Source organism: Echiichthys vipera (genome assembly GCF_963691815.1).
Source record: "Echiichthys vipera genome assembly, chromosome: 7".
Taxonomy (NCBI): domain Eukaryota; kingdom Metazoa; phylum Chordata; class Actinopteri; order Perciformes; family Trachinidae; genus Echiichthys; species Echiichthys vipera.
In genome coordinates, this window is record NC_139832.1 from 9,581,750 (window position 1) to 9,608,913 (window position 27,164).

The following is a 27,164-nucleotide window of genomic DNA, read 5'->3' on the forward strand; positions in this document are numbered from 1 at the left end:
CATGACATTTATTTATGTTGTCCCTACTGGCGCCGCATCAGCTGCAGGAAGAGCCTATACTGTTTGCCATATAGCTCTCTGTCTTCGCAACTTCTTGAGGCAAATGGTGCACGAAGCTTTGTCCTTGTTGGCTGGTTTATCTTTATCCTCTGGGCAAACCCAGAATAATCCAAACAGGTGCAGCAGTGGTTTTCTTCTTTATCAAGTTAGTCCACTCGCAACCACTGTGTTTTTTTCTGCACCTGTTCCACCAGTAGAGAATAGAGACTGACCTATGGTGGTATGCACTTGACACTACAATAGACTACATCACCATAATAAAGCATTTCTGTGTCAGTGTTTTAGACCGTATTGAAAATTATGCCGTCAGGATTACTAAATACCCTGGTATACTGGGTATAATGGGAGTACATGCTTAACATGTGTCATATGATTCTTGCATTTTCCTTATTACTCCCAACTGTAGTCACTCTTGAAGTAAATCTGTAGGGGCAGAAGAAGAGTGGCGTGTCGCTCACTGTGTCTCACCTCTAATTCCAGTGGAATCCATTCTGGTTGCGTCCTCTTGTTTCATGCTGTTTGTATAGGATATTTTGTATGCACGCATCTGCATGCAGAGTTGTGTGTGTACTTATTCAGTAATTATGGGAGAGATTGAATACTCACATGGTTCCCGTTGCCGGTATGAGTAACGGCTGAGCAATCAGTTCTGTGTGTGATGTGCATGCCGTGTATGTGTCACGACTTTGTGCCGCATGGGTGAACATTTCACTGCAAGTCAACAATGTGAGTTTGTGAGATGAATTCAAAATGTTCACTAAACTGCAAAAAGTATAGGTAACAACTTATCCATGGCTTTACATCCAGTTGGCAGTTCATTAGGTACAACTAGCTAAAACTGATGCCGAACAGCCTTACAATGAATCTGACCTTCATGAAAGTTTTTTTGTTGAAACTTTTTAGAGGAGTGTCAAACTCATTCCTCATATTCATAAATGTCAGGAAGGGAATCCAAATTTGTGAAATAACTTCCAAATGCATTATCTATTTCTTATCTATGTGATGATTTTTGTAATTCTTTCAATCCCCTCAAATGATGTCCCTTTACTCTTTGTAGTATTGCTTAAGTTATTACCCATAGAATTTAATGTGATGAGTTTGACCGTTTTATCCTTTACTGTGGTTTCATCATTACATTACATATACGGTATTACATTGATGACTTAATCAGTTATCCAGTGTGGGCTAGACCCATACATCTCTCTATGGTCACATACTCTTTTTATCTAATTTAAGAGTGGAGAGATGCAATTTTGTCTGCCTCACAAAGAGTCACATCTTCCTGTTACTGTTTCATAATACCTTTTCTTTATAACTGTGTGCTAAAGACAGGGATGCCTTGTGACTGACACTGTGTGCCAAAACAAGGACAGAAGGTGAAGAAAGAAGGTGTTCAAAGCTCTTCATGCTGGATCTCAGTGTATGATTGCAATCCCTCCTACATGACTTTCAGTCCAATAGTTTCATCACCTGTTCAAAAAAGAAAGTGAATTGAATTACTTAAAAGTAGAGAAGGACTCTTAAGAGCAAATTCTAGTGGAAAAGCATTGCAAGGAGAACCCCGACCGACAGCATCTGGTGGACAGATAACCGGGGTGACGAGTAAGGACATTGGCACAGTGATGCACCCGACATGTTGAAAAGGCAGGTTGACAGTGATGTGTTAAGAAAAAAAGAAGAAACTTACATTCGATGAAAAGCACACAAGGGATATTGGCAGGTGATGTGTTGGTATTGTGACATGGGTTCAGACATGCCTCCGGCAGTTACGCTTGAGCACTGGGCCATGACAGCAGTGGACAGGACGTTGTCAGTCTTCAGTTTCAATAAAGAGATGGATACAAGTTTAGAAATAAATCTCAGTTTTAATCACAGAATTTAATAGTTGAGAGTCCAAATTGGGATGAAAGACGAGGCAAATCATAAACAAAGAAACAGCAATAAAACAAATAATTTAATAGTACGTTGTCTGTATAGGAGTTTCCACATGAATTAACAATATCAAGTAAATATATAATTACCCACACAGGACATAATAAATGAAAAGCAATCAAGACCTAAAATAGCCTGATCACTGTTAAGATGAGATATGCTGTACCCAGTAAAGTATGTGGCAAATAAATGAGAAAAGGCTAACAACAGCAGAAATTCACAATGATTATTTGAAATCTTCCAGTGTGCCTTTAGTCCTCCAAAGCCCTTCTCCAACATCCTTTGGCATACTGGTTTTGGGAGTATAGTTTTCAAATTATTAAGTGTATCTTGGAAAACGTAAAGTTTGAACAATAGATTAATTGAATTATATGTCATCATACTCAGTGTTTGAGGGAATTTATATGCTCAAAAAGCTTTAACCAACATATTGGCCAATTTGAAATTTTCAGCAAGTTTCCTTGGCAACCAGCTAGGGTGCACTGCTCGTTGGCACACCCTGAGAGTAACTGGCTGATGATATGCAAATTTAAGGAGACAGAAGATAAAGTGAAAAAAGAGAAAGGCTGAAAGGAACATCCCCTTCTCTAACATCGGCGTATAATGTATACCTTAAGTTTACGGTGTGTTTACTGACTGCAGACAGCATCGTGCTGCATGTTGTGATGTCGTGGTCCTACACAACGGGATTCAGTGTACTTTTAAAATGCAGTATGTGTGTAAGAGAGACTGAGGCAGACAGAGGTAGGCATACCTGAAGTGTCAGAGAAGGTTGCTAGAGAATATCTTTGTAGCAACACTTGTTTCTAAATAGTGTGTGTGTGTGTGTGTGTGTGTGTGTGTGTGTGTGTGTGTGTGTGTGTGTGTGTGTGTGTGTGTGTGTGTGTGTGTGTGTGTGTGTGTGTGTGTGTGTGTGTGTGTGTGTGTGTGTGTGTGTGTGTGTGTGTGTGTGTGTGTGTGTGTGTGTGCGTGTGTGCTGAATTTTGTGGGCATTTTGTTAATTAGAAGTTCTCCAATCCTTCACTTATTTTCCATTAATGCCTTAAGTCTATAAACAATTTCCATTTAGAGCTAGAGCAACCAGTGTTGTTGTCAGAACTTAACCCTTTTAGTTTCATCTATTGTTTTGGTTCTTCAAGTTAATGTATACAAGTTAATGGATAGTTATTACTGTCAACACCACACTCTCATGTAGAAATCTACCAGATTCACCACCTGAGATTCACAGGGGTTTGGAGGAGAGAGTTTTATGAAGTTTGTTGTGGTCTTCTGTTGCCAATGCGGAGAGTTTGCAGTACAAATGAGACCAAATGCTGAATGTGAAGTGGCTGCCAGTGACCACTGACCGGAGATTACAGCCTGCTAGCTCTTTACAAATTCAGGTCCAGGGTTCTCTGCAGATGAAAGATAGGGTTCCTCCTGAGATAGGTCTCAGCATTTAATGCTGCTCTTGGAGTTAGAACTACAGATCTATAATCTCTCCCTCTCCGCCTGGCTCATAATATCACTAATACACTCCCTCTGTTTCTCTTTCTGGTCTTACACACATGCACATTATTCTTCTCTTTTAGAGTAGTAGCCCCACCCCTTTCTCTGTTTTTTCTTCCTCACTTTCTGTAAATGCATCCCCCTCTGTCCCAATAAAGCCAGATAGATATCCCCTAGCTGGTGTGACTCATAAGAAGTACTCATGCTAAACGGTTTGGACATGCAACTAACCTGCTACATAATCATATACTGTACAACATTTGCCTGCAGTCCGAGAGCATGTAGAGTTGAAAGATTCTGATTCTGATTCTGTTGTAAGATTCTGATCCACATGTTAAACCTTTAATAATGAACTATCCCTGGTGTCAGCAGGTCATTAAATGGTAACAAGGCCAAACTTATTTTTTGCGGCACTATAGTAGTTTTTGCTATCTTAGGTGAATATGTATTTGTTGGTTATTGTTGTCAGTCTTGTAAAGCTGCGTCCCCACTTTATGATAAGACTGTAGTGGATACATAAATAAGAGGTCACTTTAGACAGTTGATTTAAAAATCATAGGTTTGTGAAGGATGACCTGGGCCATTGACGATTCTCTCTCTCTCTCTGACCAATCAGTGATCTGCAGTGTTTTTACTCCACTGCCTAGTATCAGCTCAGCTCGCTCGTAACCTTGACCCAAGTGGTACCAAAACAACTTTTGCTAATGGAAACCAAAAAAGAGTAAAGATGAGCCCTACCATGCAGTGGAAAAACAGTGTAAGATAAAATAGGCATTAATCCCCCTTTTTTAATTACCAAGAGTCAAGTTGTACTGCTTCTATAGCACTCAGCTTCCCCACACACATCTTAGCTTTTTCGATTTGCCTTCCTTGACAACATGTCACTTCAACACAAATTAAACTCAACTATTCGTATCAAATGGACAGCATGAATCACGCACCATTTTCCATAATTAGGGAAAGTCCAGCCTCAGCACTTTCTGTGTGAATGGAGTGTGTAGTGTGTGTTCACACAATGTCTTTCAAGGTGTCTGAATCTTGATTGTAGCCCATTAATCTGAGTTAATTGAATCAATGCTGTTTTCCCATAGCTGTCTCAGAGGTATAGTATGGTAATAGTTCAAGTGTAAAACATTAGGTGGTATATTCATTTGGGTGGTATGGGATTTGGAGATTGACTCAAAAGCCCACTGTACATAGACCTGCAGTTAGTTTCCCATAGCCAGTAAGACTTAAGATTAAAGAGAGAGGCTTGTTCATAGTTTTAACTGGTTCAGTAATAGCTTATATCAAACAGATGTGGGTTAACTGATGAGAGTGAGCTCAGCTGTGGTATGTGATTACCTAAAGGGGTCAGACTTGTCTCATTTTGCAACTAATGCATGTGGATGCTGACTGTGATGGACACAAATGGAAACAAATGGACACATGCTGTGTTTATATCAGTTTGTCTGTAGCCAGATGTGCCCTCATGACGTGTTCACTTGTAGCAGCAATGTTTCATGGTTGACTTGCTGCACGCAGAGTGATGAGAAAAAGATGGCTGTTGTTTGTTAGCACAATAGTTGTCATGGGAACATATTTCACTGATGCAAGAAAATTGCAAAACTACTGGGACATTTTACTCGAAATTGGTTTCAAAATGCTGAATTAAACTTTCTTTGATATTAATGTTGGATTCATTTCAAAGTCACTGTTGCTGAGTGAAATACCATAGATTAGGATCTGTACATTGTTTTACAGTTTTACTCAAATTTTACAAAAAATAACAACAGAACAAACAATATAAATATGCACGGTATGGACTACATAGAAACTGCCAAAGATGTGTATATGTAAAAGTAGCTCTTACCTTTTTAGCATTTCTTCAAAAGATGAGATGTGAATGAGAATGATTTGTCTGTCATCTATTGCATGGCTCTTTAGCATATAGCTAACAAGGCTAACCCGAGAGGAAATGACTTGTGTAAGACATTGGCACATCACACTTTATCGACTTTGTCTGCATTCTACACACCAGTAAACACCTAACAAACTTGAGTATGGGGTATAGTAACTTTTAATTACACTGCCAAAAACTGTGACCAAATTTCTCACTTCATGTAACGGACAGACAGTTACTGTTCTGCCTTCATTAAAGGTTTCAGCGAAATCACAAAACATAATGAAACCATTCCATAATAAGGCAAAAGGTTATCTTGAGCACTGATTACTGCTGTTGCCTGTGAACATGCTTCTCAGTTCTTTCTTGTGTGTGTGCGTTGTGACATTTCTGATGTGAAATTACATGCCAGGTGCACTTTATTACAGTGAATGTAATGTGTACCCTGATACTACTGATGTCATGTTTAATATCATATGGTGACACACACGCATATGGTGCTCTTCTGACAAGAGTCTAACATGTTTGTTTGTACCATATTGAGATAAACATATTTTACACAGAAAGTCAGAGAAGCAGAGATAAATAGACTCAGTCAGGGGGAGGTATAAAGCTCATGTCAGTGCATGTCAGCTACTAACATGTGCTACCTCGTGCTGCTCGTCTATTATAAATTGCTGACTAAACTGCTATGAAGGGAGGGAGAGCTGAAAGTAGTTGCAGTTTATATGTCTGTTGCTGAGTCTTCTACAGGATAATCAGATTGAAACAGATAAATATATGCACCTGCTATCATCTTGGACTCTTTCCATGTAGAAGAATCTAAAGGAGCACAGAGCCAAAGGATGAGAGCAGGAGAAGACAGTTAATTCAATCTGTCTGCCAAATAACCCAAGCCTGTCCACACTTGATTGCAAGCACAATGAGCATGTATATATGCCATACAGTCGTGCCCAGTGGCAGAGCACTATCCACCATATGATCCAGTTTACAAGGGAACAAACACATGTTATCTATACTAGTGATCTGTATTATTATCCCTTTAGGGCATTGGTAAGGACTCTTAGCTCTTTCCACATCCAGCAGGAGGCTCAGCACTGTTAATTAGTGCATATGTCATCTGGGCAGCGACAGCCAGGGGTCTTGGGAGATAGAGACAGGGCTGTGTGAGAATCATTACACTCCATCATCTCAGCACTCCCCTTTTCTTTCACTTCACTTCCCTACTACGCTACACTCTCCTTTCTCTTCTCTGTCGATGCATCACTTCTTGCTAAAAGGCAACAACAATGACCTGTCTCTTCCTATTGTGACCGCATGCCATCTGTGCCTTTAGAGATACTACAGTCGTGTCCTGCACCATGCATCATCCCTTGCTTGCATAATCACGAACAAGCACACACAAACAATACATCTTAATTAGTAAGGCACTTTGGGGCCATGTTTTGAATTCAGATGTGGCATGATGTAATGTGTTTTCTGTTTTTTTTTCACTTAGTTGGCCTGTTTGCACTGACTTGAACTTGTGTTCACACTGACTTTTCTTTTATATTTCCTACTCAGAACTACTCATTGCATTAATGTATTTCCTCACATCTTTTCTTTTGATACACACCTGCTAAGCACAGTTGACCCTTCCTTATAGAGCAGTTGTGCTCTTCCTTCAACATACTGCAGAGTTGCAATAATAAATGTATATGGGGTTTCAGAGACAATAAGATCTTCAATCCTAGTCCGCTATGTCCTCCAAATGTCCGATGACCAGTCCAGCTTCAGGCCTTCCAATATAGTGATGAATTAAGAAAAACATGCATCCTTCTCTGTCCTCCTTCATGCTTCCTTTGTTTAGTGTCCCACCATGCTCCAAGAGTTTGACCTACAGTTTGTCTCTCATCTCCTCCCTCAAGCCACTACTCTCCTGTCCAATCATCCTTCACTCATGTCTCTAATTTAAGCAGACAAAAGATCAAGGCATGGCACTGGAGTAAAGGGTGTGAAGGCGTAGGGAGACTAAAGAGAAGAAATGTGATTCCCATGGGTGTCTGATCTCAATCAGTGTGAATGAGTTTGACATGACAGGGCATTGATAATCACAGGCCACACTGGCTGCACATGTAAACAGATGTAGCTTGGCAGAAGAAGAACATGATTCAGCATTTCTTGTAAAAAATTGTAGTTTAAGTGTCGTGACCAGCATCGTCTCTGCAGTGTAATGGAGCACCTCACTTGACTCTCTCTGCACTGAAACATATGCCTGCTGCAGTATCTTATTCTTCCTTTTATATAGTCTTATCTTGAAAAAAAGCCCCTCCAGCTCTCCTTAGCTCTTATTTTTTCATCCTCTTCCAAGATCCTTTTCCTAAATGTTACAGTACCAAGAACAGCAGAATTCAAACATTTCTAAAATGTAAAAAAGACATTAAGCCATAGCAAACCAAGTGTATATGGCCCATTATTTAGAATCTAGGGCAATACATCCTCAGATTATTATCTTGATCAATTAATACATTAATTAAACTTTAATTAATTAATTAACCAACCTCAAAAAGTAAGAAAACAATGCCCATACCAGATTCAAATGTTTTTTATGACCAGCAGTCCAAAGATACATAATCTTCCATCATATGTGACCAAGAAAGCAACAAATCATCAATAAAACCAGCTGATTTATGAAACTATTAATCGATTATCACAATGGTTGATGATTCATTTTTTTTGATCAACTAATTGATAAATCTATTATTCAATCAGTCATTTCAGCTCTGCAATAATCTATCCATGGTATGTATGTTAACATGCTTTAATATGATAAAAGGTGAACACAGGAGAACATTCAGAATGAGATCCAGCTCTTACGACTGTGTACATCATCTCAGCATTTACAGAATCCTCAGATCGTGTCACTTTTCTTTTTTTTCTTGCATTGTTACACTCTGTAAACACAGGGTCAAGATCATGACTTTATAGAAGCAGAATGTGGTTACACATGGTTGAACATGGTACGCTAGAGTGGCTGATCCCTCACTGGCCGTTTCAGTGAGGATTCACCCGGTTCGACACACACATGCATGTGTCTTTACTCACATGCACTTAATGTGTTTTCAGGCAGCAAGCTGCTACCACAGCAACTCTCCTACTGGCTACCTATGACATGATCAAGTTAGTTATTAAGTAATTAGTATATAAACAATGTTTATTAGCCCAAACCAGATCAAGCTTTGAAGCTGATGTTGCTTCATGACTAGACTGACCAGATGTAGACTGATGGGATGACGTCTGCCATTGGCTGCCTAGTTCAGCCAGCATTCTCCTCCCCTTGTGCTACCTCCACTATCTATTTTGCAAGGACCGTTGCTGCATGTCGGGTTTAGCGCTGTCCAAGACAATTGTGATTGGTTTAAAGAAATACAAACATGCCAGAATGTATTTTCACCTATCCCAGAATGCAGCCAGACTTTTCTCCAGTGCTGACACAGCGCTACGGAGTCTGCCAGCGCAAGACTAAAATGACAAAATATTTTTTAATTTATTAGAACTAGTATATGCAGTAATTCAGGTAATTCACAGTAGACGTTTCGACCTGTTAAAGCAAGAATAGGCACAAGTGGAATTAATTACATTAATGTTAGCTGCAGTCTATTGAGGTGGATCAGCCCTGATTTTGTGCATCACTGACACGATATACTGGGACTCTTAATCAAATGGAGCCATCATATTATTTACATCTGACAGTCGAAATGTCTACTGGGAAAAGGGCCTATTAGATCCTGCTTTGCTTTCATTGCTTTATTTTTAGTGGTTGTTGTTGTAGCAGTAGCATTTCATTTATATCGTTAACTAAAGTGAGTCTCTACCAACTCTTATATTTGTCATACTGTAAGTCTGGAGTCAATAAACCAACTTCACCCAAAGAATGACATCCTCATCCTAAACTATGAATAGATGTGGTTATCCTTTACATAATTCCATATGACATTGCATGTCCTTTCTATATCGGATGTAGGTAGTGTGGAAATACTATATTTGAAATAAATCTGTATTTACCATATGAGAGAAGTTGTTCGTTTGTTAAAGTATTGTAATACTAAAGTCCCCCAAGTTTCTAACAACTACAATAGTGCCTACTCATTTTGTAGAAAGAAATGTCAATGACAATACATTTCTTCCCCACATTTGCTACAGCCTAATGCCTTGCAAAGGTTGTTGCGATGGCATCGTCAAAACAGCCATTTGATCGACTTGCAACACACACATACACAGTTGCATATACTACATACTATTTTGCTGTTTTTTTGCTCTCTGTCTCTCTCTCTCTCTCTCTCTGTCTCTCTCTCTCTCTCTCTCTCTCTCTCTCTCTCTCTCTCTCTCTCTCTCTCTCTCTCTGCCATGCCATTGTTTTTCTTCTTTCCACTGCACTCACGATCTTACTTTCTCTCGCTTGCTTTGTGCTTTGAATGTTATATCCAGTCAGACTGGCTCTGCATTGCAGTTCAAAGGCACGACTCAGGAGGAAGAGACATTAATTTAAAGCCTTTATTTAGACCTCCGGGACATTTTGAGGGAAGACCCTTGTTTTCAATGGCACCAGAGAACCAGAGCAAAACAGTAAAATACCTGTTCGTTCATTCTAATCTCTGATTGTCTGTATGTGTGTGGAGCATAGCAGCAAAGTAAAAAGGAAATGGAGAACACAGAGACAAGCACAGACAAGAAAAAGTGAGATTTAAACCTTTTATTAGAAAGACATTTCAATTATCTTCTCTTTCTTCTCTTTATTAACAACACCCTTCACGACAACGACCATGATTTAACCTTATTCACTGGTTAATTTTGGTTTCATTGGATTATGAACACATTGTGTATGCCAGTCAGGCCTAATTTGTAAATTGTAAAGGCAGCAGTACAATAACTCATGCACTTCTGCTGTTGCGTTTCCATTGGACTGCAGTCAGTGGTTGTTTCTATTGGAGATGGGAATGCTGTTAACCAGATTTCTTCTGTTTATTTAGGAATTTATTCAGTTAATTTACAGAAAAGCCTGTGTAAACCTCCAACCCTTTTTTTTGTTGATTACAAAAATACTCTAAATGATGCTTTACTTAATGTCCTTAATGTGCTTAAATCTTTTAGATTTCTGTGAATTATGAAACACTAGCTAGCATAACTAACTACTAACCATCCTCTTCACTGTATCCATGGGCATTGATTTATTCCTTTCATTATTCTTCTCATCATTACTCGTCACTCTTGGCTTGAACAGTCGACTGCCTGCCCAGGTCTTTGATCAATGTGAGTGTAATCAATAATTTTAAGACGAGTCCAAATATTGTCTCATTTCCAGAGTAAATGAGAACAGCATGGGCTAAGCTCAGTGTTCAGCCTGATGCTCTGAACCCATACAGACTTCGATTCACACTACCTGTACATGCACATTGGCTGGAAGTGGGTGCAAGGACTTAAGCCACACTTTGTGAAACCTAGGATAGAGGCATTTCTGTGGTAGGTGGAGTTAGTTTTATATGCTGTTATTAGAGGAAATATTTTCGCTGATGCTGATAGATGAAAAACAGAGTAATGTTAGGTAGAATCTTAGAGCTGGGACGATCTGCCTTTCTCCTGATTCATTACTATCACAATACTTGGATGCGGATAGGATAGATCAATATCAACATATATATATATATATATATATATATATATATATATATATATATATACAACATATAAGTATTCAGTAATATAGTTTTTTCAAAGTACAAATATGGGACATAAAGCGACAAAGGTAGATATAATCATATTAAATTCAGTTCCATATATTTTGTAAAAACACTTTCAAAACAATAACTCTCCCTGTCACTTCTCTCCGTCGACTCTATCTGGGCTGTTTGAATTACTTTATTTAAGCGTCAGTATAGATATGGATGCACTACAGTTGTAACGTCAGCTGATTTGACCACAGAAACTTGAGGGACAGCTGGTTTGACTGCAGTCAAGAGAGACGGGCACTCACGGTTGCATTACCGTTACAATAGTGTTCATGACGGTGTAGCTTTGATAGCTCTACTTTTCATGTCAATGTGATTCGAGACTTAACTGTATACTGTATGTAGTGATTACAACACTTTGGATTTAAAATGCGAGGGTGCAGGTTGCATCTGTAGATAGCCCCCTTTTTCCTGCTTCTCGCTTTGGTAGCCAAGCATTAAATAATCAATTTTAAAACTTGTTCATTAAGAATCGTGACACTTAAGTGAATCAACTCTTTCCTCACCCCTAGAGGATATTGTTTTTTGAAACATCACTGCTCAATTTGTGTGTTAGTCACTGCCATTGAAACATATACATAAACAGAGCTCTCTGATCATTTGAAGACGAGGCCCAAACTCTCTGCGGGGTAAAAGCAATTTCAGTGGTAGCAGAGACCAACTGTCCTGCCAATGTATATTCAGTTCTTTATGGAACAAGTTATAATCTTGGTTCATGCAAGAGGAAAACAACAGCAGTGCAGGAAGACAGACGGGTGAGCCCCCACAACCATTTTTAGACAATATGACCCACATTGGCGCCCCCCCACTTTATGCCCCTGGCCCATTTTGCTGTTGCGCCAGATGGTTTCTTAATATAACTATTTGCTTTTGAATTAATTGATTTACATATTTTTTATCATACTGACTTTATTTGATTGTGTTGTCAGACTATTTACCTGCAATAGAGATCAGTAAAAGGCAGATAGTTGCTGTGCGTGAAAGATGAAGGTTTTTAGTTTCTTTTCAGTAGGAAATGTTATTTTTAAACACAGTCAACTGATTTAATATCAGGCTTAGAAAGTAGATAAAGCATTTTGGTTCACACCTTGAGTTATGTAGCACATGTTTTTTGGCTAGATGGTGTAGCCACATACGAATGCATTTTATAACTAGGTGTTAATTGAGTCTCAGAAAATCTGGCATAAGTGCTGAATTAATCAAGTATAATTGTGCAATCTATCTACCTCCTCTTGATTTTAAAATCATCAGCTCGTCCTAAATACCATAATTGCAGTCATTGATATTAGGATGACGCATTAAAGTGGTTCTTTTATGAAACTATAATTAGGGTTATGGCCTTAAACTAAAGTTTTACTGCTGAGGCTTCTTTGATTAACAAAACAGTGTCAGCACTGTACAAACAGGGGGGAAGAAGTGCTGGCAGGAAAGGAGAAGTGATGCACAGCATGCTTGATGAGGTTTGGGGTGTCAGTTGTGTCTTTTATGTGGATATAAGCAAACTTTGTTTTCACACACACAAATAAGTAGACACAGTCAAAAAAGGACAAATGATGCACACAAACTCAAAGACCCTACATCTTGTTCTGTCACCTGGAGAACTTTAATCAAGGTTACTTTACACAACAGAGCAACTACAAATGTGGCTGATAAGAAAAATGGAAAGTCCCCCTATAGACTTTGGCCACTTTCCCAGTTTTAGGCATGTGCTTGGACAAGCCTGCGAGCACTGTGAGAGTCATGTTCTTTGACTTCCCCAGTGCATTCAACATCATCTGTCCGGCTCTACTGGGTGAGAAGATGGCTGCGATGCAGGTGTAGGCCCCCATCGTGTCCTGGATTGTGGATTACCTGATGGGCAGACCACAGTATGTACGCCTACAGATCTGTGTGTCTGACAGGGTGGTCAGCAACACTGGGACCCCACATAGGACTGTCCTCTCTCCCTTTCTCTTTACCCTCTTCACCTCAGACTTCAACTATTGCACTCCTGCCACCTTCAGAGGTTTTCTGATGACTCTGCAATAGTTGGCTGCATTGGAAATGGGGATGAAAGGGAATACAGGACTGGTGTGAGCAACTTTGTCACTTGGAGTGAGCGGAATCATCTGCAGAGGAGGGTGAAAACACCTGTGACCCCTGTCTCCATCCATGGGGTGTACAAATAAAACCTATTGGCACAAAACACTGTATGATTTTTTTTAACCTGTGCAGCAAATATGCCTACAAAATGTTTTTTTTTGCCTCATCACCCACAGACAATATTTTATTAGTGTCTAAAAACGCTGTATTAAGTAAAAAAATAATAAAAAATCTTTCACAGTGTACTCTTCACAGTGGCACCTACTTATTTTTGTAAGTAGAGTATGCATCTCTTTTCACTTTTGTAATTCGTCTCTCTTGAAAAAGTCTTTGCTAGCTTTTTCTAAGCACTACACAAGGCTAATAACATACAAGGACATTTTGAGTGAACTTCATGAGTGAGCTTGTTTTTTGGTAGTACCATGGCTTTTGTTTTTAAAGTAAACTTTATAAGGGGTGAAAAATTTGTTCTGGTTAAGGACGGATGCTTTGTTGTTAAAAACACATTTGAACCAGATATTTAGTATTGAATAAATATGTTTCTTTGAAGTTACAGGAATGCATATTTGTGTGTGTCTGTGTTCCTTCATTGCTGTGTGTACTAGATGGTAAGCTCTCCCTGTTTGAACAAGACTGTCCCAAGTGACCTTCTTAATCTGAAGCCTTAAGTCTCTTAAACTGTCCTTTTTTTCTCAGTGTAATGAAAAATACAACGCATCTCAAGTAAAGATGCAGCTTTTCCGAGCTATATTTTGTTTTAGCTTTGTTAAATTTGGGGAAACACACTACTGCTTGTGTTTCCCGGGTTTTAGAGGAGAAAGTGACAGTACATCCTGAACACTGTTTCGGTAGATTGATTCCACTAATCAGATGTGGGAAATTGCCAGTCGCGTTGAAAGGCAGACAGTAGGCTTTTATATTAAAAAAGCAAAGCCAAAACTGAGCTGTTTGAAAAACAGGTCTATGATCACCAGAAGCGTAATGATTATGATGTACAAAAGAAGAAGAAGAAGAAGGAGAATTCCTTTATTCGTCCCGCAATGGGGAAATTCAATTTTCACTCATTTTTTCCACACACACACAGGCCCGAAATACACACACATGCACAGACAGGACCTCTATACATGCAACTAATGGAGAGATGTTAGAGCGAGGGGGCTGCCAGTGACCGGCGCCTCGAGCAGTTGGGGGTTCAGTGCCTTGCTCAACAGCACCTCGGCAGTGCCCAGGAGATGAACTGGCACCTCTCCAGCCACCAGTCCACGCTCCATTCATGGTCCACACATGGACTCAAACCAGCGACCCTCCGGTTCCCAGCCAAGTCACCTATGGACTGAGGTACTGCCGTGGGGCTCAGAGCACACATTTGAGTTTAGGATTTAGCTTATTTTGGCTTCCCAAAATAATTGGGGGAAATAATTGAACTGAAAGGGTTATACAGTAGTATATTGAGCTGCTTGATACCACAACAGTACAGCAGTTGCCAACAGTCTTCAATCCAATTTTGTAACACTTCAACCAGTAGACTTGGGCAGTATAAAGGTATTACTCATTATACCAGGGTATTTAGAAAACTTGAAGGTATATATAGTCCTCTTTCTATTAAACTGATACAGAAATGCTGAATTGAAGCAGGGCTCCCACCAGTGTATTGTAAGCTCAGCCGCCTGCAGAGCCTAAGTTGACTCCCTGTTGGGTCTAAGTATTGGGGAATAAAAAGAGAAAATGTTTTTAACATGTTTTTTGTAATGTGTTATAGAAAACTCTGTTAAGGAATAATTCCTGTGTCTTGCTTGCCACCTGCTAATTAGAATGAAGGGGATCAGCGACAACTATGGCCCAGGCTCACTTAATGGGGACCAACCTTTAAGGTGGATCAGCTGTTCTCACTATTCACACAAATTCCGTCATTTACCGTAAGCCGCAGTGAAATGTCAGAAAGATATGAAGGAATGAAAAAATAGTTACCGCCCAAGCCAAACACCCATACTAATTTAGATGGATAATTAGCCCAGTGAGCTACTTAACCAGTCAGTGAATGTTTAGATGATAACGTTCTGCCTCTATAAACTCCAAATCTGCTACTTGTCTGAAAGAGGAAACTGCTGATTATCTACCACTTTTTTTTAACAAGATTGATCATATCAAGGTTAATAGTGTTTCTTTTTTTGCACTTTCCTTTCCCTTGAATTGCTTTAGCCTGATGGATACCATGCTTAACAAGAGTTGTTCACCTAATCCTCTTTACATTATCCCTATAAGACTGTTAAGAGAGATAGTATTTGCCACTCCTTCTCAGTCAAGCAGCCCCGTCCCGCCTGCAACAAAACGCTGCAGCCCGTTCACTAAATCCGACCACAGTTTCCACATCACACCAATCCTTGCATCCGCTCATTGGCTATAGGCCCTACACAGTCTTTACATTCATCCCTTCATACATCTCTGAACTCTTACATCCCCATACCACCTCTAGGCCACTCAGATCATCCGACCAAGCTCTCTTATCTATATCCTGCTCCTGCCTCTGCAAATCCAAGGGTGACTGCGTTTTTGGTGTGAGAGAATATATGTAATATGTAATTGATCTGTGTCCTGTGTGTTTGTTTGTATACGTGTCCTTTCTGTTTATAGTGGTATATCTACCATTCTTTTTTTCTGCATTTTTATCATGTGAAACACTTTTCAACTTTGCTTTTAAAGCTGCTATATAATTTAAATCTTGCTTACTTTGCTCCCTCAACCAAACATTATGTCTGCCTTTGGGTATCTAGGTGTACTTTTGATAGGGGGTTTAAACCTCGAGCAACATAATGTACAAGGACATTTGCTCGGTCATGTTTTCTTGCACATTTAAAAAGTCAGAATTCTCTCTCTCAGTTATAGAATGAGATTTCTGCATGATGTTACATGTATGTCTTTGCACCTACAGCTACAGTAATGCATTTTTTCTCCCCAGGGTAAGATTTGTAAATGTCTGCTGATGTTTCAGTCAGAGCTTCCTCTGCATCTGCATGTGGTTGTCATTTGCGCTGTATTACTGTGATAAGTTGTGTCAGAACCACAGTGATGCTGAACAGGATAGAGTTGAGGTGCTGAATCGATATCGCAGGCAGCAGTGACTGATATGTTGCTTGTGGTTTTTGCACCCTCCTTCCCTCTCACTCTCTCTGCTCACTCTCTCTTTCTCTCTGAGGATCCACAATGTGGTAGCTAGAGGGAAGTGTTCTGCCTAGCCAAAATAACCATAGTCCTTTACACTCTGGACAGAGTGGAAAACAACGTAGTCATTTAATTCGAGTGTTGAATTTTGCTTGACCCAGTATATTCAGTTAATTGAATTAACAGTTAAATTACCTTTATCCGATTTCTTAATATTGGTAATTTATGGGAAATAGAGTACCACAAGATTATATCTCAGTCTATGTATTATATATACACAGCTGTTTATTAAAGCACAACAGTTAACCAAGTTGATAGTATTTTTCACATTTTTTCCACTGGCATCACACAGTACCTGTGAATTGTTTCACTTGTGACAGCAGACAGAGCTGCTGCAGCAATTTGTGTAGCAGTAACATATTGCTCTGCTTGATTTTCAGAGCATGAATAATGAACAATAACATGCAGTCCAATACTATCCAATTTATGAAATATGGTTGTCAAAAAAGTGTTTCTGTTGAGCTTTTGCTCATATTAAAGTTTTGTTTACTTTATTATGGTACCTAGCACAGGCTTTTAAGGTGACCCTTTGTGTAAAGTAATGGATAATGGTGAAATTCTACAATACCTTTGTGAATTGTTTATTATCAAAAAAGGCCTAGCCTCTCCCCCGGGCGGGACATTGGAAGCTCAATAAATTCCTCTGTAATGAAAGAGGTCCTATTTAATATTCAAGCACATTTTTCAAAACCTAAATGATGTTTGTGACCCAGTAAAATATCAGTGTTCAATCTTTCTGTTTTTCTTAATATGTGATATTTAGAAAAATGGCATGCGCTTAACCTTCTTCCCCCTTTTGCTCTTGTCTCTGCAGAAATGTATGAAATTCAATGTGGATGCTCCTATCTGGCGGTCCAAACAGCGGATCCTGTGTACTCTCAACCAGAGCTTGAAGGATGTACTCAACTATGGCCTATTCCAGCCAGCCTACAACGGCAAGGCTGGCAAGTTTCTGGATGAGGAGAGACAGCTGAGGGAATACCCCTTCCCATCCATCGCTCCTGTACCTTACCTGGAGGTAGATATGGATCATGTGTATGTATGAGGCTTTAAGTGTGTTAGCAGGAGAGAGCAGCAGGTGGAAAGGGGTTTTACATGCCACCACACCAGAATTGCTATTCTTAACTTTTACAATTATGATTTGAGTCTCAGATTCCAAAAATGTACATTTTCTGTTGTTGTTTAAGTTATTTCTATTTTGAAATGAAAAGGCTGGACCCAACTGCTAGGGCACAATGAAACACCTGCACATTGCACACTGTGTATTGTGTGCACATGCTACAGGGCCCCTGGGATCTTGGGTCTTGGTATCGTTTGCCTGGTTAGTAATCCAGCCTTGGGGAAAAAGAAGAAGACTCAACAGATATTCCAACAAGGGCTATAGCTGTGACCACGTCCGCACATTAAGTCACACACACAACCTCACAAACTCACAAACTGTGGCTTTGGTTGGTTTTTTTTGTGGACTGACCAATCCACAGAGCAAGCTATAGAGCTACTGGTTGCGCGTAATAATGTAAGTGAACTTCCTGAAATCATGTCAAATTACTATAAAGCAGCAAGGTGAGTACACAATCAGTCCTCAGTATTCCAAAATGTTTTCAAATTGACGTTTAAGGGCCACTGTAGTGGTGCCTCAGGTCCTTTTCTTTACATAGACTAAAAACATGCCTGTTTGCCTGCTGGTATAATAATCGTATAGTATCATCGTATAAGCTATTGTGATTGGAAAGTATCGGCTGTAGTCTTTTTGAAGGGGTCAGGCAGACACATGCAGGCTCATAAGGCATCATTGTGCATGCAGTTTATGTTATTTTGTTACAACGTGTCAATCAAATCGAGCAGCAATAATGCCACTCTCAATGACAGTGTTTTGTCTGCAGCGGCTGTCGTCTCATAGAGATAATTGTTGTGCTTGTCCATCATGGTTTTTGATCTGAGAGAAATGCAGGCGTACAAAGATGGTAGTGGTGGTGCTTTACAAATAGTGGTGTAAAGATTCCAGGTGGATTTCTGCCCAGTCGTCTTTGTTTTCCCTTGCACACTACAGATTTGCTTTCAGAATCAGAATCAGAAAACCTTTAATGTCCCGCAGACGGGGAAATTCTTTTGTCTGACAAAATAAGATGAAAAAAAAGCAAAAATAAGCAATAAAGTTAAATTTAAAAAGGGAAGAAATGGAAATAGACATATATACATATTCACATGATGTAGTGCAGTTGTTCTTGTTTTGTTTGTTTGTAATAATGTAATATGGAGTGAATAAATATGATTAAATGTGTCCAAATAGTGCAAAAAACAGAAGTGCCCACAGTACAGGCATATTGCACAGTGCAGGGTACAGGGTACAGGGTACAAGATGAGGTCAATAGTCTATTGGGAGCAGTGCTGATTGTAAAGTCTGACAGCAGCAGGAAGGAAGGACCTGCGATACCTCTCCTTTGCACACTTAGGGTGAACCACCTAGTACTTAAGTTTAATGGCAATCTCTGATGCATTCGGAGATACTGCTATTATTATTAACTACATTATTATGTATGGTAGTCCCAGCTTGCTTTGTGAATTATAATCTCTTTAATAAAAAGAATTTTCCAGGTTTTCTTCAGTGGCTTCAACAATGATAAAATATATAGGTATATTGCAGGCTTATGATAGGCCCATTTATCTCTGCTCTCAGCTCTGTGTCTGTGAATTTTTCTTTTCCACCTTCTTATCACGGCTCATATTATTTCAGATTTGATGTACTTTTTTAGTTCAGAGTTGGGCTCGTTTAACGGCAGTCAGTGGACAGAGTATACCTTTGAAAACTGGAGGATCTTTCCATCGTTTCCCCAGTTTGATGATTTGTCATAGAATTCTTATCAAATGCTAATATAGACTTGATTCAGAGGTGTTCTTGTCAACTCACATTTATATTGTTGGATACACCACTCAAAAGGCTCAAGTAAGTGTGCAGCAAGTGAATCAGAATTCCAGCATCAGCCATTCACTGTCATCTACTTTGCAGTAAGATATACATTGAGTTTAAATCAACCGTCTTCTTTAGTGTTTAATTCAAACTTCAACTAGACAATCACTAGACAGTAAGAAAATTAACAAATGTGTAGAATAATGCTCGACTATTAGAGCACGCAGCTTTCTGCTAGAAAACATCTCTCTTTCATCGCTCTGCATTGCCAAGTCTGATGTTGTAAGATGGCAGATGAGGGGTGGATGAAGAATCAGGTTGTTTATAAATTCAATTTGGTGGTCTCCAGTTATGCGCCCTGCCTAAAATTATTATTTAAGGAGTAGTTTCGTACCCTTTTCCAGCGCTGGCGTAAGGTAAGGCCTCCCCACATATAGTCTGGGATAACGGAAAAGAAATGCTATGGGGTGTTTGCATTTCTATAAACCAATCATCTTTGGTGGCACTAATCTGGATGCAGTGAAGGTGTCTTTGCAAAACAGTCTTGGTTACTTTGTTCTACTATAACTTTGGAGGAGCTCACTGGACTCTCACTTAAAATCACAGACGATTTGCTATGTAGCTTATGCTGAAATGTATTAATCAGTTGTCACAGAAGCTCTTGTGAAGTGGATGGATCGGGACACTGGTCAAGTCAAGGTTTGACTAATGATGGCAGAGTCAGAAAGACGGATCAACATCAGCATGGGAGTCCCAGGTGTCTTCACCAGTTCTTTTAGTTCTGCAACTGCAAACTCAGATTGATGCTTTTTAAATTGAACCTTTTTTTCTGCTAGAACTTTCCTGACTGCAAATGTTGAAAATATATCATTTGCAGATCTTTACAATCATTCACTGAAAGAACTAAGCAGACTCACCTTATTGCATGATCCAAATCCATTTTAGCTCAGAGGTTGTTTCCTGAAGCAAAGGCATTTTGTATCGGTATGACAGAAATAATGGAAGGGGAGGGGCAATACCTGACATCTGGTCAAATGCCAGGCTTTATGTCAGCAGCACTGTACATCTGTTGAGCCAAAGTATTTGAGGTCTAATTTGAGTAATCTTTGATTTCAAAAGTGCTGTGTATTACAATAACTTTCAGAGCTGAAAGCAATATGAAGCAGTGAAAGTGAAGAAAGAGGTGCTGGGTAAGTCGGTGAAGTAAGTAAAGTTTATTTATACAGCACATTTAAACACAGTCTAAGCTGACCAAAGTGCTGCACAGAAAACACAATAAAGCACAAGGTGTGCAAGGCAGAAAAAGGGTAAATCTTTCCATGAGACATAAAACGTTTTTGGAGCATTTTATTGTGAAAGCTGCTGCACATATACCCTGATATGGCCTATTGTCTCCTCAGGATGAGTATCAGTGGAATACAGGATTAAATGGCCTCCGCCAGTGGGAAGTGGTATCATGTGGTATGTGAGGAACATGAGCAATATGCCAGTAGAACAGCACTGAAATATGGCATTACCTTAGACACGTCAAACATGACGAAGTTACTTTTTTTATCTGTTTAATATTTACCTTTTAGTCTGTGGTTGGACTCGCGAAGGTTTAAAATCTAGTTGAATAGATACGGGCTCTGATCTATTTGTTTGTGTGGGTGTGTATGCTACTACTCTGTCGGAGAGAACTGTGTGTGTCATTGATTGACCAGCAGTCATTCCCTGAGGCCTGTTGTGTGCAGAGATGATTGACAGGTTTGGATTAGCAGCTCAAAACCACTCTCCTCTGCTTTGTCGTGGATTTGCGCTGTTGGTGAACACCGCACATCGGTGGAGAAACAGATGTGTACACACACACACACACACACACACACACACACACACACACACACACACACACACACACACATACACAGCGGAAACACCTTGTGAGTCCTGGGCAGTGAAAAGTTGCACAGTTTTAAAGCTTACAGGCTTTATTAAACAACGGCTTGAAGCAGCCCCGATGAATGAGCTGGGTTTTGACAAGTTGGGAAAGTGAATGCAGTTTGCTTATTGTAGTGAAAGAACAAATACGGTCCAACTTTGAAATAATCAATTTTTAGTCAGTTTAAAATGTACACATATCTGCCAGATAAGATGATGTTTATTGTTACAACAATATTTTTTCTACCCTCAAATTTACGTTGTCACTGTTTCTTACACAATATGCTGTGTTTTCAGGCTTTGTATACTCCAATCAACATTTGGTCACACTGGTCGATTAATATTTCCAGTTGTAGAAACAATTTGAACTCAAAATGGGAGAAAAACACTTGCTCTGTATTTAATGAATCCACTTGTTGTTTTTAATTTGTTAAACCTGTGTCCCTCCTGTGCATTTATTAAGTTGAAATTGGAAACCTTTGTAATTATTATTTTGCAATTCATATTTTATACTCAAGCTTCAAGGAGCAGTAAATGGGTTTTCAAGCAAGATGAAACATGTGGAAAAGATGACAAGTAGGAACGCTTGAACAAGATGACAGCCGTAGATGGAGATATTTGGTCCCCTAATGTCTCATGCATGGTTATTAAATGAGTCTGTTTTTTTATTTTTGCGCCCTCTCTCTATCTCTCTCTCTCTCTCTCTCTCTCTCTCTCTCTCTCTCTCTCTCTCTCTCTCTCTCTCTCTCTCTCTCTCTCTCTCTCTCTCTCTCTCATAGAAAAAGCCAATATTTGAAATCTTTTTGCCAGAGGAGACTGTGACATATTAATTTGGAGTTTACAGCCTTTAATTTTAACGTGGGACAATACAAGGAACCACACAGTGATACAAGACATACTCACGCTCACAAGATATAGAGTCACATAAAAAAAATGTAATACGGCCTTTAATAATTAATGTTATAATTGTTTATTTTGTGTGTAGTGATTTATTAAGCAGTTGATACACAAACAACAAGGGTAAAACCTGCTTTGCTTCTTACTTTTGGTCTTTCTGTTTTTCAGTTCCGCTATAAGAGACGTGTCTACACCCAGACTCACCTAGATGAAAAGCAACTGTCTAAGCTCCACACCAAGGTAAGACCAAACAGCTGGGCTGTGTCATCCTGACATCTGAAGAGCTTGTGCTTTGTGCAACCTTCTAAATTGAGTGAATAAAACATTACGTAGTACAAAGAACTTTGGTCAAAACTTGGATAGTGTGGAGGCCAAGTGATTGCAGCAAGTGCAGGGAGGCTCTGGTTACGTTTAATTTTATTATTTTACTAGTTGCCTGGAAAGAGGACCCTAGTAACAGCTCAATTACGTGTTTGTTGGTTCATTCAACTGTAATTGAAGTACTCTCTTGAGGGCACGCAGAGTCCTAAGAGCTTATCTTGATGATGCTGTGTGTGTGTGTATGTGTGTGTGTGTGACAATGTTTTTTTTTGGACCAGATGACGTTTGTCACATTTTGATTGTCTTCAACTAGAAAACAATCGTACATCTATTTCTTGGGATTTTTTTAGCTCCTATTTCAGAGTAGGTAATCTCCCAGCACAAGTGGATCATTGAGTGACATAAGTGTACACGGATTGGTACACTTATGTCTGTATTATGAACCAATACAGAACAGTCAAGAAGCATTTTTCTGTACGTACGTCACGCAAAACTGAAGTTCCTATACCAACCAACCAACATAGAGCTCAAAACAAACTAGTCAGGGTGGTATTGAACCTTCAGCCCCATGTGTCACATGGCAAATGAGCCATGGTCCTTTAAGATTAGACAGTAGAGATAAAAATCAAGTCAGTCCTGTCATTCATAACATGCATGTGGGAATGGTTATTTGACCAAATAAAAGAAGAGGTTATATATAAAAATATAGGTGGGTGTAGTGGCAGTTATGCGTGTACATTTGTCTGTGTGCTTGAATGGCCATATACTCATCGTCGTCATGTGGGGAGTTACTTGCAGTCGAGAGCGTAGCAGGTCGTGAGCACGACATGAAAAGGCTACTGTTCATTCAAAACAACAATGGCAGCTCCTAGAGAATATAGCTTAGATGCTGAAATTGCATCAGAACTTGAAAGTATTTCTTCACAGAAACGAGAGTAAAGAATGGCACTGAAGGCTTTTCTCAATGTAAAAGATGTTTTTGCTCTTCTCCCGACTGACTTTGGCAAGAGTTTGATAAACAGATGGTTTATTTTTTTAAATTGCCTTCCCTTTTCCAAACAGTTTCTAATGACAGCTTCCAATGACATGGTTCTGTGTAACACATTTCCTGCAGACTGTACATTTATTTTATACCTTATCAAACACTTAATACCCTGTCCATGTACATATATAACTATTGAGTACATAATAACTTCAAGGTTGAAATAAATTAAATGTTATTGACATATTTCTCATATCAGGTTGAGAATACATGTAACAGACTTTTGTGCAATAGTGTGGTCAGTTGGGGCTCAGTGCGGATTGCCCTTTAATTGTAAGGTTGGGGGTTTGATCCCCGGCTCCTCCTTTCCACTTGTAGAATAGCCCTTGAGCAAGACACTGACCCCTAAGTTTCTCCTGATGGACAGCGCCTTGCATGGCAGCTCCGAACAAGAGGCAAATTGTAAAGCGCTTTGTCAGAACTGTTCGGGTTCAGTCAAATTATGTGGTGAGCAGTGTTGGACTGCACACTTCCATCCACAGATGTTCTGTAGGATTCAGGTCAGGGCTCTGACTGGGCCACTCTAGGACATTCACCTTCCTGTCCCTTAGCCACTGTGTTGTTTTTATTGTTGGTGTGTTTTGGGGATGCTCACAACATAATGCTTCACTGTAGGTATGGAGTATTTTGGGTGGTGTGCTGTGTTTGGTTTCTGCCAAACATAGCACTTGGAGTTCAGCCCAAAAAGTTCAGTTTTGGTCTCTGAACGGTACTCAGAGGGATAGTTAAAGCCTTTGAAATCTTTTAATATCCTTCTCCTAACTTGTGCCTATCCACAACTGTATGCTGAACTATTTGGTGAATTATTTGTATTACCATGCACTACTAGGAGTGGAATCCTCAAGGAACAGCTGATTTTATTCCAAAGTAATAAAAACCACCACAATTGACGTCAGGTGGAGGCCAATTAACTAGGTGAGTAATCTGGAACGTGATTGGTTGTAACTGAATTTTTTTATAATGGTTATTCTTAAGGGACTCATCACTTTTCCAACAGTGATATTCTAGAAATTTTGAAAAAAACTTTCACTTGAATGTTGTAGGGCAAAATGTGTAAATCATGCTGGGAAAAAAAAAACCTATTTTTTCATGTATTATCATTTCAGGCTGTGAAACAAAAAACGTGTGTGTGTGTGTGTGAGTGTGTGTGTGTGTGTGTGTGTGTGTGTGTGTGTGTGTGTGTGTGTGTGTGTGTGTGTGTGTGTGTGTGTGTGTGTGTGTGTGTGTGTGTGTATGCCTGTATGCCTGTGTGTGTGTGTGCGTGTGTTTTGGTCTGCATATTTGTGTGGGTGTAATAAGTGGGACAGACAGCGGAGAGAATTGAATGCATTTGCATCAAACCCCATCAGAGGGCAGGAGAGAATAAACAGTGTCAATTGTGTGTTTTTGTGTGTTCAAGAGAGAAAGGGAACAATAGTGGGGAGCTGCTGTTTCTTACAAATAATGGAACTGTAGTTTTGATCATTTGTCACAAGTCCATTTTCCAATCTCAGCTCAACTTCACTGAGAAAATAACATTTTATTCATACGAAATTGAAACATGCTGCATCACATAATAATCTGATTGATAAAATGCTATTACTGGGACCACAAAATAAGCTGCTATCACCCCCTTATGTGTAACTAATGTTCTTAGGCGTGCTTGTCTTGTAGCTAATAGACTAATGCTAGTGAGAATAGTTTAACGGCTCATTGCTGATTAAGTTTTGTAGTGAGCTCCATATATATCCCATGATAAAACGTTATTATATTTTTAAGCCTTGCTATCACGAGGAACTCGACTAAAGTGCCTAGCAAGCGTGGGTGTTTTTTTTCCATTTTATCCAAAGTATTAGTAAATGGGCCTCTGATGCACATTCGGCATTATTGCTACATTTGTGTCTTCTACTCGTACAGTTGTCACAGTAAGGCATTCAGCTGTCTTTACTGCCTTTGTATGTTTCTCAGTTGCTTTCAACCTATAGAACAGACAGGACAACATCACTTCAGAACATTCAGTCTATCCAGGATATTGGGAAATACTGCTCAATATTAGGAATTTGAAAGTACAAGATTGTATCGGTTCTACTTATCTGTCCGATTCATTATCGATTCCCTTATTGATTCCTGATCGATTCTATGTGTGGAAAAAAAGTCTGCCTGCACAGGTTTTCAGTATCAACTCAACATTTACTATCCCTGAGACTGAACACAGTGTAGATAAAATGAAATATTATCTGTAAAACTTTCTGTTTTTATTTAGCCTTTCAGCTTTTTCAAAGAAATCTGCTAAGCCTGCCTGCTTAGCGCAAATGTTATTAGAACACCACACTTTCAACCTTTTCTTTCTCTCTGCCAGGGTCCCCTGTTTTTGCAAGTCTCCGACAGCGTGGACGCATTTGTTTGATGTCATTGTGTTGCAGTTTTGATTCCAATCCTTGATACCTGTCCCCCTCTTTTATATACAAAAAGGTAATAGTTTGTGGCAACAGGCAATGTCTTTGCAGAAATGTGGCCCTTCATCAGGGCCTTCCTCTGTCAGGATTCACTTCAGTGTGAGAGATTTTTCTGTATTTAGTTGAACATTTGGAAAATAGAGGCCAAAAATATGGCCTGTTTTGGGAGTCCTTCACTGTGTGGGGCATTTGAGATGTCACTAAAAAATGGTTTCTTAGAAAGAGAGGGACCTTTAAGTTCATTCTTAGGCTATCTTGCCCATCCACTGTATATTCATGTGCATTGAGTGTGTCCTGCTGAGAGTGTCTGAGAGAACGAGAATGAGAAATAGTGAATGAGAGGGATGAGTCATACTCTCAAATATTGCCTCTTGTCTGATCAGTCTGGTGTGAGGCGCTGCAGTCTGCTACTGTGCTACATTGCTATGACAGAGTGTATCAGTGTTACTCAACCAAGATCAGTTTCTGCCTAGCTGCAATTGAGCTGGTAATTTCACACAATAAATCATCTCTTAAGAGAGAATGTGTTGTGATTTGTTTGCCTCACAGCGCAGTAGAAGTGGAACTGGTAAAATTCTCAATTGGAGAAAAGCCACTCCCAGCCACTTACACTATCTCACTGAGTACAAACCGGAATGTGAAAGTCACCGTGTGGTTTGAGCTTTATTTATTTATTTATTTTGCTTTTTCTTTGCAATGAGTAAACCAAAAGAGCTTTGTCTTTGGAGAGTTGGTGAGTTGAATGAAAGAAGTGATTTGATTGTACAAACTCCAGATTTGATTTCATGTCAGTGAACATGTTGAAGTCAGAGCCAACTGTTATCTAACTACAGTACATGCTTAATTTATACTTGATATATGCAGCTGAATAAAAAGTTTCCTCTCTAACATACTTTGAAAACTGAGTTTAGATACTCTAAATTGTATATTAATATTTGCATCATTCAAAGTAGAATGCTAATTATTCAACCATGAATGTTAAAGGCTTTTTAGAGGCCTATGTCTAGACACTGCTAATAAAACCAAAATATTCACTTGTGCTCACATTAGGGAAGATGAGCTTTAAGGAAGTGATGTTACAAAGTAATGGGACATTGACATTTGCCCCTCTCTCTTTTTTTCCTGGATGGCACATGTGTTTTTGTTGCATAATGACCAGGGGTAAAGAGGGAAATCTTGTTATGGGTGACTCCTGCAGCCTTGGCAGTCACGATGT

General features: G+C 39.4%; 1 protein-coding gene across 1 annotated transcript in view; it reads left to right on the forward strand.

Annotated features, from left to right (window-relative positions):
* shank3a (SH3 and multiple ankyrin repeat domains 3a) overlaps positions 1–27,164 on the forward strand; it is a gene marked incomplete at both ends in the record, with an annotated part of 142,191 nt that overhangs the window by 13,647 nt on the left and 101,380 nt on the right. Inside the window, 2 exons of the mRNA XM_083917471.1 lie at positions 17,243–17,446; positions 22,319–22,390. Coding sequence (XP_083773597.1) covers positions 17,243–17,446; positions 22,319–22,390 — 276 coding nt within the window. The remainder of the gene's footprint in view (positions 1–17,242; positions 17,447–22,318; positions 22,391–27,164) is intronic.